At 36.8% G+C, this 12066-nt stretch overlaps 1 protein-coding gene across 3 annotated transcripts in view; it reads left to right on the top strand.

The window, feature by feature from the left end:
- CHL1 (cell adhesion molecule L1 like) overlaps positions 1-12066 on the top strand; it is a 214426-nt gene that overhangs the window by 89153 nt on the left and 113207 nt on the right. For all 3 annotated transcript variants that reach the window (XM_053720933.1, XM_053720932.1, XM_053720934.1), the window contains 2 exons: positions 1074-1258; positions 3945-4076. In XM_053720933.1, the coding sequence (XP_053576908.1) occupies positions 1074-1258; positions 3945-4076 (317 nt within the window). The remainder of the gene's footprint in view (positions 1-1073; positions 1259-3944; positions 4077-12066) is intronic.

The raw sequence follows: 12066 nt of genomic DNA, 5'->3' as shown, positions 1-12066 counted from the left end.
CTCTCTGCATCGGATGGCTAAAAATGGTTATTGCAAGATGCCTCGATATCGAGGCATCACTGCAATAACCGGAAAGCAGCTGGAAACGAGCAGGATCGCTTCCAGCTGCTTTCCACACCGAGGACGTGCAGGGTACGTCCTCCGGCGTTAACTGCCTTTTTTTTTAGGACGTACCCTGCACGTCCTCGGTCGTTAAGGGGTTAAGCAACTTTTCTAGTTTACTCCTATTATCTATTTTTCTTCGTTCTCTTGGTATCTTTATTTGAAAAAGCAGGAATGTAAGCTTAGGGACCGGACCATTTTTGGTTCAGCACCTGGGTAGTGCTTTCTGATTGGTGTCTAAATGTAGCCACCAATCAGCAAGTGTTACCCAGGTGCGGAACAAAAAATGGGCCAGCTCCTAAGCTTACATTTAAATAAAGATACCAAGAGATCAAAGAAAAATTGATAATAGGAGTTAATTAGAAAGTTGCTTAAAACTGGATGCATTGGGGCATATTTATCAATGTGCGAGCGGACATTATACGAAGTAGCGTACCATGTCCGCCACATATCGATAAATTCAGACAGCATACACTGTTGGCATTTATCATTGCACAAGCAGTTCTTGAGAACTGCTGGTGCAATACCGCCCCCTGCAGATTCGCGGCCAATCGGCCGCTAGCAGGGGGTGTCAATCAACCCGATCGTATCCGATCGGGTTGATTGCTGTCCACCGCCTCAGAGGTGGCAGACGAGTTAAGGAGCAGCGGTCTTAAGACCGCTGCTTCTTAACTGCTGTTTCTGGCGAGCCTCAAGACTCGCACGGAAACAGAGGAATCAGGGACCATTCGTCCCTTGATAAATCGGCCCCACGGTACCAGCTAAGATCAAATTGATTAGTGCAGAATATTTTAAAATCTGTGAGTGCATACTTATTGTTATTCTGATTATTTATACCATTGTCTTTGTTTGTTTTATGTTATGCCCCTTGCTCTATGATTGTGCTCTGCTTATATTTTTTTTACTCTAGGAAACGTTCCTCTCTTTGCTTTTAATATATTATAACTTTTATTTCTTTTCTTTTTTTTTAGGCCAACACCTACAATTGCATGGATGAAGGGAAAAGAACCTTTTCCTGAAGAAAGAGCAATTACTGAGAATTATGGAAATATTATAAAGATTCAGAATGTTTCAGAGGCAGATGAAGGAGTCTATCAATGTGTAGCTTACAATAAGCTAGGCTCAGTGTATCATGATTTCCATGTACACATAGAGGGTAAGTAAATGTCCAATTTATGAATAAAACCCTTTATTTTACAGTTACATGTGTCTTTAGCAAGGCACAACACTGTTCTCCTATATTTCCTATTGTTACTGTACAAAATAAATAAGTAGCTAAATGTAGCCACCAATCAGCAAGCACTACCCAGGTGCTGAACCAAAAATGGGCTGCCTCCTAAGCTTTACATTTCTGCTTTTATCAAATAAAGATATAAAGGGAACAAAGAAAAATTCATTATAGGAGTAAATTAAAAAATGAAAGAACAAAATTGGGTTTCCTTTCCCTTTAAGAAGCAGTCTGAGTCGCCGTGGCTTAGTAAAGTTATAAAAACAGAAGCTTGTGATTCCTGTTTCCTGCTAAATAGATTTGGAGTAGGAGGAAATAGAGACTCTGCATTATATCTCTCCACCACATTTATGATTACTTTGGGAGTTAGAATGATCTAAGATATACAAATGGATTTTATTTTTACGATATAAGAAATACAGAGCTCTAAAATGTCAAATTGAATTAAAAACTTCTGATAATGTTAGTAATCTGAGATAGCAAATACAATTTTATTTTAATCACAGTTGTACAAATAGTGACAAAAGAGCAGATTCAGAGCTTTTGTTACAAAGAGGTGTCACACAACATTTATTTGGCTTCTCTGGATATGCTGCTTAATTCTTAAGGTATAAAGAATCAGCTTGAGTCACAGTGGCTTAGTAAAGTCTTAAGAGCAGAAGCTTGTTCTTTGTGCTTCCTGCTAAATGAATTTAAAGTAGGATATAGAGCCTCTGCCTTAAATCTCCGCCAACAAAATTATGTCACTTAAGATCTTATTGCAGCAGTTTTATTTAAAGGTATACAGAACCCAATTTTTTTCTTTCATGATTCAGATAGAGCACGCAATTTTAAGCAACTTTCTAATTTACTCCTATTATCAATTTTTATTCATTCTTTTCGTATCTTTATTTGAAAAGACAGGAATGTAAGCTTACGAGACGGCCCATTTTAGATACAGCACCTAGGAACTGCTTGCTGATTGGTGGCTTAATGCAGCCACCAATCAGCAAGAGCTATCCATGATGCTGAACCAAAAGTGGGCCATCTTGTAAGCTTACAGTCCTGTTTTTTCAAATAAAAATACCAAGAGAACGAAGAAAAATTGATAATAGGAGTAAATTAGAAAGTTGCTTAAAATTGCATGCTCTATCAGAATCATGAAATAAAAAAAAATGGTTTCCGAACAGTGCTGTTTAATAGCAATATTATTGTGGTAAGGTCCTTTCATTCTACACTGTATATTTTGCTGTTCCTTCTATTTTTCTGAGATTTTGGTCTTCATACATATAAGTGTGGAACTATAAACCATGGGATTTAGGTATGTCACACTTTCTATACCTAGCACTTTTTACTTTCTAAGGGCCAATGGTCTAAAGCGCTCTGTTCTGACAAGATTGTCTTTGAGGTTTTGTCAGAATTGCAATGAATTTCAGAAAGGCAAATTTTGGCTTGATAGCTATTTATCTCACTATGTACGGTCTCTGCATGTCAGTGAGATCTTGATCATTGAGACCTAAGTGAGACCCCTGCACAAATATATTTAAGTGAAGTGAAAAAATAATTGTTGAAAACTGTAATTAATCATAATGTATATTCTGTCTTCCTTACTCCTAAAAATCTTTATATATGTGATATATGAAACATCCTTGGAGGGTGATGCAATGTTGTCCTGCTGTAATTACCACCATGAACTCAAAGTATGTTTAGTCTACAATTTGTACAGAAAAACAAGATCATGGACTGCCATGCACACTCAGGGAAACTGCCAAGGGAAATGATAAATTTGATAAATCGGCCACATTGTGTGTGAATCTGACAGTACATTATTTAAAGGGACATTCCGGTCAAAAGTTAAATGCACATATATGAATTACATCTTTGGATTGAAGCATATCACTAAAAGTTAACACTGTTTTAGTGTTTAACATTTTTCTCTAGATATTGTCAGTGCACCAGCATGTTAAATACAGCAGCTGCTCAGAGCATCAGTGGGACTTGTATCATGTCAGCAATTAAAAAATTGAGTCATTACCAGATGAAACAAGAAACTTAGGCTGTCTGAGCAAGTGCTGAGTTTAAAATACTGGTGCACGGTGCATACTTAAATACAGCTATCGATTTTAATAGAAGCATTTTTGCTAATACATATATATTACAAAAATGCTTCTATTCAAAACTGATTCCAATTTTGGCTGGAATGTCCCCATAATTTATTTCTTATATCTTTTAAATATATGCCATTTTATTTAAGTTGTTAGTGTTTCCCCTTAGTCAATGTCTACAAAGTTGTGATTTAAACCAAGTAGCGTCATTTTATGTGTACTTGCAGAATGTGCTTTTAAACTATCTTTGTGTCTACCTCCATAATTCATTTTTATAAATAATATATTTGGTTTATTTTTCAACCAATTATCTTACAGGATCACTTGGGAAACGGTAGTTATACTCCAGTAAATCTTGCAAGTTTCCAATTTACATATTTCCTACCCCTTCTAGGTTGTAAGCTGTTTTGTTAAAATCCATTATTATTCCAATGTCTGTAGCCTATTATGCTGTAAATTATTAGTTATAATAATAGATTGCACAAAAAAAGTTAATAATAATGACGTTATCATTATATATTAATAAACAGAACCTCCAAGATGGAATGAAATACCAGAAAGCAGCGTGTTGAATGTAGGCTCTAAAGTTGACTTGCGGTGCTCGGCCTTTGGAAAACCAGAACCAAACATCACATGGAAGATAAATGGGAAGACTTTGGAATGTAAGTTTGAGATTAATTAGCTAAACATATTGAATGACATTTCAAAGCGTAATAAAATACTTTTCTTTATATAAATATAGGCTGAATGGTTGGTCATGTAAAGGGTTTAACTGAAATAGGAATTCAATATCTCCAGTACAACAATTGTAACGCATATATCTAAGATGAGCCCCTCACAGAATAGCTCACATGAGTCTCACTAATGTGAGTCAGAACTCTCAGACAAAATCAACATGCAAAGGAAAGGCCAAAATCCAAAGAAGAGATTACAACTCTCAGGCAGCATCAGGCAGAATTAGAAGGCAAATGGGGGAATCAGAGGATACAATCCAAAATAGCAGAGATTAAATAAGCAGTGGACCCAGAACAATTAAGGTTCACAAATGGCTGCATTGAGTCAATAAATAGAGAAAATGTTGGCAAAAGTGACTTCTCGATCTTTATGCAATCATGATAGCTGAGGAAGAAGACAGGACAAAGTATGAGTTCCGAGCACAGACATGTGCCAGAGGGTCTAAGATACAAATAGATATATAGATATTGATAGATAGATAGATAGATAGATAGATAGATAGATAGATAGGCATATTCTGATAGATAGATAGATAGATAGATAGATAGATAGATAGATAGATAGATAGATAATGATAGAAAGATAAATAACAAAATTGAGTTCCCAACACAAGCATGTTCTAGAGGATCTATGGTACAAATAGATAGATAGACAGATGATAGATATGGATATATTAGATTGATACTATAGATAAATAGATAGATATTTTTTTTTATCTGTTACTGGTTCATGTAAATCTGTAATAAGACAGCTATGTGTTGCAGCCAATCCGGAGTTACATACTTCTCAGCAACTGTGCTTAGGATCGAACCTATAAAGGGCTTAAAAGGACACTAAACCCAAATTTTTTCTTTCATGATTCCGATAGAGCATGACATTTTAAGCAACTTTCTAATTTACTCCTATTATCAATTTTTGTTTGTTCTCTTGCTATCTTTATTTTAAAAGCAGGAATGTAAATCTTAGCAGCCAACCCATTTGAGATTCAGCACCATGGAAAGCGCTTGCTTATTGGAGGTTTCCATTTACCCACCAATAAGCAAGCATAACCCAGGTTCTCAACCAAAAATGGGCCGGCTCCTATGCATCACATTCCTGCTTTATATATAAAGATAGCAAGAGAATGAAGAAAAATTGATAATAGGAGTAGATTAGAAAGTTGCTTAAAATTGCATACTCTATCTGAATCATGAAAGAAAACAATTGGGTTTAGTGTCCCTTTAAACACATAGGGCTAGATTACAAGTGGAGCGCAAATTTGCCGTTTGCGGGATCGCAATAATTAACCAGCCATTGCAAGTGGCTGGTTATTGCTATCGCGAGCTTGCGGTACCAATTAGTGCTTATAAAATTAACCAGAGATTACATCTCTGGTTAATTTTCTAAAAGTGCCCCAAATGCCTTAAAAATAGAGGGCATTATAGTTTTTTTTATAAATAATAAAAAATAACAACAACTGAACTAGGCAGTTTTGGGGCTTTAAAGTTAGTGGGAGTTGGGTGTAAGAAAAAAAAACAGCACTGAAAAGTGCCTTTACATTGCGGTCTATGGGAACTGAGGGGTCAATTTATCAAGCTCCGTACGAAGCTTGATGCCCCGTGTTTCCGGCGAGCCTTTAGGTTTGCCGGAAACAGAAGTTTAAAGACCGCCGCTCCATAACCTGTCCGCCTGCTCTGAGGCGGCGGACAGAAAGCAACCCGATTGAATACGATCGGATTAATTGACACCCCCTGCTAGCGTCCGAGAATCTGCAGGGGGCGGTTTTGCACCAGCAGTACACAATAACTTTACTCCTATTATGCTGTTGGCATGTATCGATGTGCAGCGGACAATGGACATGATACGCTACATCGTATCATGTCTGCTCGCACATTAATAAATTGACACCTGTGTGTTCTCATAGACAACAATGTAAATATATATGTATTTGACTATATAAACATATATGTATGTGTTAATATGTGTATATAAATATATTAACATAAATATATATGTATATAATATATACATATATATTTAAAATGCTGCCCGTCGCTGTGCTACTTACCACCTTAGCTGAGAACCTTGACGGCATCAGAACAAGGCTCCAACAGGAGCCTATAGAAGCACTTTCTTGTGAGTGCAATGCTTCCTCGCAATCGCAATTTGCAAAATGGAGCGCTAATATCACTTGAAAACATTTAGCGCTCCAATTGTAATCTAACCCATAGTTCTCTGCATATAATAGTGAAATAAGAAAATGTTTAAATGTGCCTTTAACCAATTATACAAATCCAGCCAGGATTCTAAAGCTCTGTATGAGCCTTTGATAGTAAGTACTTTTCTCCTACAGGAATAATCTTGCCTCTGCATTCCACATAATTAAAAATATTATACGAAAATAAACACAGGAAAACTTCAAAGTCTAATGAAATAAAATGTATCTTTTTTTTTTTTTTTTTTTTTTTTTTAAAATAAGTATCAGCACATAGGATTAGGTAATTTCAAGGGAATAAAAAATAATATTGTGTTGTTGGTTATATACAAAATTAAACATCAGAGCCTAAGATAATGTTTTGAATGCAGCCAGGTAAAAGGAAAGTGCCTATGAGGACCATTGGTAAATTTCAAATTACAAAACATTATGGAACAATCCAAGATGATTTAGTGTGATGACACCCAGGTAGCCCTCAGTTTACACCTGGGTTAGGTTCCAGAAGGAATGGTTGTAAATCGAAACCATTGTAAATTGAAACTCAGTTTATAATGTAAGTCAATGGGAAGTGAGGGAGATAGGTTCCAGGTCCCTCTCAAAATTGTCATAAGTAACACCTAATACATTATTTTTAAAGCTTTGAAATGAAGACTTTAAATGCTAAACAGCATTATAAACCTAATAAAAAATCACACAACACAGAATATATAATTAAACTAAGTTAAATGAACAAAAACATTTGCTAAACAGCATTATACACCTAATAAAATAATCACACAACACAGACTTCACTTGCATTTTTCTGCAAACAGTTCTTTCTATGCATTCCAATCTGGACTGATTTATAGACAGGAAGATCTTGTTTCTTTGAAATCTGCTCGAGAGTTCAGGCCTGGTTAAACTGATTAATTTCAGATTTCTTGGCTTTGCTGCAACACAAGCGGATAGCTCCACCTACTAGCTATTTTAATAAATTCACTGCTTCTCAATAATTTTCAATAGCAGTCACATGACTGGAAAAAAAGGTTGTTATTCTGAAACTGTGAAAATATATATATATAGTGTTAAGATTAAAAAATTTTAACATGTATCTGGCCTGGTCATTTAAAGGTAAAGAGTTTCTAAAATTTGACCTTTTAGAATACGTGAGTCAAAAAGCATATATGAGTACCCAACAATCTCAAATGCTGCTTAAACCTTATGTAGCTAGTATATTTCCCAGATATAGCAGTACAATCAGAAGAACATAATATACAAGGTTACTGCAGCAGAGAGTTTAGAGGTATATATCCATAAAGTAAGAACTACCCTTCTCCAAAAGACAATTAAGACAATTTACCACAGTGCCGACAGGGAATCTCAACTCCCACAGAGCCGATGGGGAACACCAAAAAGCGATTTAGCTTTTTTTCTCTAAAAAATACAGCCCCATTCTACAATAGACGTAACCCTCCACCCCCCCCCTAAAAAAAGTGTACCTAAAGAACCTACTGTACAAATTGCCCTGATAAGGGAATTTAATAGGGCACTGCCCTAAAGTGATCATAGCTCTTTTAACTTAAAAAAATCCTTTTTCTAAAAACAACTAGAAAAAATTCTATAAAAAAAAGAGTTGCCCAGACAAGAGCCTTTTTTTAGGGCATTGCTTTTGGGGAGGTGGGGGTAACTTTTATTGTAGAATGGGGTTGTATTTTTTTTAAGCAAAAGAGCTAAATAGCTTTAGGGCAATGATCTAAATAAAACATTCTAAGGGCTATTGCTATTGTAACTTTTAGTGATTGTATAGGTTTTTTTATTTTGGGATGTTTTTTTTTTTTTAAATGGGGCTTTAGTTTTAGTATAGGTGAGATTACATATGCGGCGCAGGCTTCAGCGTAACTGATGAAACCCGCGCTGCCTGTAATTTCACCTCTCTCATCGGGGAATTCAATAAACCCCACTGGCAGCTCATAATGTGCTGTAAGTCGGATAAACTAGCGATGTCCAGAAATGTGTGTAAATACACATTTCCTGGAGTCGTCAGTGACTAATGGCACTTTAGAAACTGCCGGCGCCTAAGAAAAAAAATAAAATATGTAAAATCTCCCGTAAAAGTCTAACCCGCCACCCAAAAATAAATTTGATACGTAAAAACCCCTGTTTACGTAATCATCCCCACATCGCAACTAATAATAAAAGTAGTAACCCCTAAACCGACACCCCCCACAGCACAATATGCCTAATTAAACTATTAACCCCTAATCTGCCATTCACCCATATAGCACACTACCTAATACATTTATGAAGCCCTAAACTGTCAAATCCCCACATCGCAAAGTAACTAATTAACTTATTAACCCCTAAACCACCAACCCCCCACATCGCAATAAACCTACTTAATCTATTAACTCCTAAACCACCAACCCAAATAACTATCGGCTAGATTTAGAGTTTGGCGTTAGCCGTCAAAACCAGCGTTAGAGGCTCCTAACGCTGGTTTTGGGCTACCGCCGGTATTTAGAGTCAGTCAGGAAAGGGTCTAACGCTCACTTTGCAGCCGCGACTTTTCCATACCGCAGATCCCCTTACGTCAATTGCGTATCCTATCTTTTCAATGGGATCTTTCTAATGCCGGTATTTAGAGTCGTGTCTGAAGTGAGCGTTAGAAATCTAACGACAAAACTCCAGCCGCAGAAAAAAGTCAGTAGTTAAGAGCTTTCTGGGCTAACGCCGGTTTATAAAGCTCTTAACTACTGTGCTCTAAAGTACACTAACACCCATAAACTACCTATGTACCCCTAAACCGAGGTCCCCCCACATCGCCACTACTATAATAAAATTTTTTAACCCCTAATCTGCCGACCGCAAACCACCGCCTACGTTATCCCTATGTACCCCTAATCTGCTGCCCCTAACACCGCCGACACCTACATAATATTTATTAACCCCTAATCTGCCGCCCCCGCTATCGCTGACACCTGCATATTTTTTTTAACCCCTAAAGTGCCGACCGCAAACCGCCGCAACCTACATTATACCTATGTACCCCTAATCTGCTGCCCCTAACACCGCCGACCCCTATATTATATTTATTAACCCCTAATCTGCCGCCCCCAACGTCGCCTCCACCTACCTACAATTATTAACCCCTAATCTGCCGACCGGACCACACCGCTACTATAATAAATGTATTAACCCCTAAAGCTAAGTCTAACCCTAACACTAACACCCCCCTAAATTAAATATAATTTAAATCTAACGAAATAAATTATTTCTTATTAAATAAATTATTCCTATTTAAAGATAAATACTTACCTGTAATATAAACCCTAATATAGCTACAATATAAATTATAATTATATTGTAGCTAGTTTAGGATTAATATTTATTTTACAGGCAACTTTGTATTTATTTTAACCAGGTACAATAGCTATTAAATAGTTATTAACTATTTAATAGCTACCTAGTTAAAATAATTACAAAATTACCTGTAAAATAAATCCTAACCTAAGTTACAATTAAACCTAACACTACACTATCAATAAATTAATTAAATACAATACCTACAAATAACTACAATTAAATAAACTAACTAAAGTACAAAAAATAAAAAAGAACTAAGTTACAAAAAATAAAAAAATATTTACAAACATTAGATAAATATTACAACAATTTTAAACTAATTACACCTACTCTAAGCCCCCTAATAAAATAACAAAGACCCCCAAAATAAAAAAATGCCCTACCCTATTCTAAATTAAAAAAGTTCAAAGCTCTTTTACCTTACCAGGCCTGAAAAGGGCCATTTGCGGGGCATGCCCCAAATAATTCAGCTCTTTTGCCTGTAAAAAAAAACATACACTACCCCCCCCCAACATTACAACCCACCACCCACATACCCCTAATCTAACCCAAACCCCCCTTAAATAAACCTAACACTAAGCCCCTGAAGATCTTCCTACCTTATCTTCACCATGCCAGGTTCACCGATCCGTCCTCCGAAGTCTTCATCCAAGCCTCCAAAGTCTTCATCCAAGCCCAAGCGGGGGCTGGCGATCCATAATCCGGCTGAAGTCTTCTATCAAGCGGCGGCTGAAGAGGTCCAGAAGAGGCTCCAAAGTCTTCATCCTATCCGGGAAGAAGAGGAGATCCGGACCAGCAACCATCTTGATCCAAGCGGCATCTTCTATCTTCATCCAATGACGAACGGCTCCATCTTGAAGACCTCCGACGCGGATCCATCCTCTTCTTCCGACGTCCAACTCAAGAATGAAGGTTCCTTTAAGGGACGTCATCCAAGATGGCGTCCCTCGAATTCCGATTGGCTGATAGGATTCTATCAGCCAATCGGAATTAAGGTAGGAAAATTCTGATTGGCTGATGGAATCAGCCAATCAGATTCAAGTTCAATCCGATTGGCTGATTGGATCAGCCAATCAGATTGAGCTCGCATTCTATTGGCTGATCGGAACAGCCAATAGAATGCGAGCTCAATCCGATTGGCTGATTGGATCAGCCAATCGGATTGAACTTGAATCTGATTGGCTGATTCCATCAGCCAATCAGATTTTTCCTACCTTAATTCCGATTGGCTGATAGAATCCTATCAGCCAATCGGAATTCGAGGGACGCCATCTTGGATAACGTCCCTTAAAGGAACCTTCATTCTTGAGTTGGACGTCGGAAGAAGTGGATGGATCCGCGTTGGATGTCTTCAAGATGGAGCCGTTCGTCATCGGATGAAGATAGAAGATGCCGCTTGGATCAAGATGGTTGCCGGTCCGGATCTCCTCTTCTTCCCGGATAGGATGAAGACTTTGGAGCCTCTTCTGGACCTCTTCAGGCGCCGCTTGATAGAAGACTTCAGCCGGATTATGGATCGCCAGCCCCGCTTGGACTTGGATGAAGACTTCGGGGGCTTGGATGAAGACTTCGGAGGACGGATTGGTGAACCTGGCATGGTGAAGATAAGGTAGGAAGATCTTCAGGGGCTTAGTGTTAGGTTTATTTAAGGGGGTTTGGGTTAGATTAGGGGTATGTGGTTGGTGGGTTGTAATGTTGGGGGGGGTATTGTATGTTTTTTTTTACAGGCAAAAGAGCTGAATTATTTGGGGCATGCCCCGCAAATGGCCCTTTTCAGGGCTGGTAAGGTAAAAGAGCTTTGAACTTTTTAAATTTAGAATAGGGTAGGGCATTTTTTTATTTTGGGGGTCTTTGTTATTTTATTAGGGGGCTTAGAGTAGGTGTAATTAGTTTAAAATTGTTGTAATATTTATCTAATGTTTGTAAATATTTTTTTATTTTTTGTAACTTAGTTCTTTTTTATTTTTTGTACTTTAGTTAGTTTATTTAATTGTAGTTATTTGTAGGTATTGTATTTAATTAATTTATTGATAGTGTAGTGTTAGGTTTAATTGTAACTTAGGTTAGGATTTATTTTACAGGTAATTTTGTAATTATTTTAACTATTTTAGCTATTAAATAGTTCTTAACTATTTAATAGCTTTTGTACCTGGTTAAAATAAATGCAAAGTTGCCTGTAAAATAAATATAATTCCTAAAATAGCTACAATATAATTATTTGTTATATTGTAGCTATATTAGGGTTTATTTTACAGGTAAGTATTTAGCTTTAAATAGGAATAATTTATTTAATAAGAGTTAATTTATTTCGTTAGATTTAAATTATATTTAATTTAGGGGGGTGTTAGTGTTAGGGTTAGACTTAGCTTTAGGGGTTAATA

Source organism: Bombina bombina, chromosome 7 (assembly GCF_027579735.1).
Source record: "Bombina bombina isolate aBomBom1 chromosome 7, aBomBom1.pri, whole genome shotgun sequence".
In the NCBI taxonomy this organism is placed as follows: Eukaryota; Metazoa; Chordata; class Amphibia; order Anura; family Bombinatoridae; genus Bombina; species Bombina bombina.
This window is presented reverse-complemented; position numbering and strand designations above follow the sequence as displayed.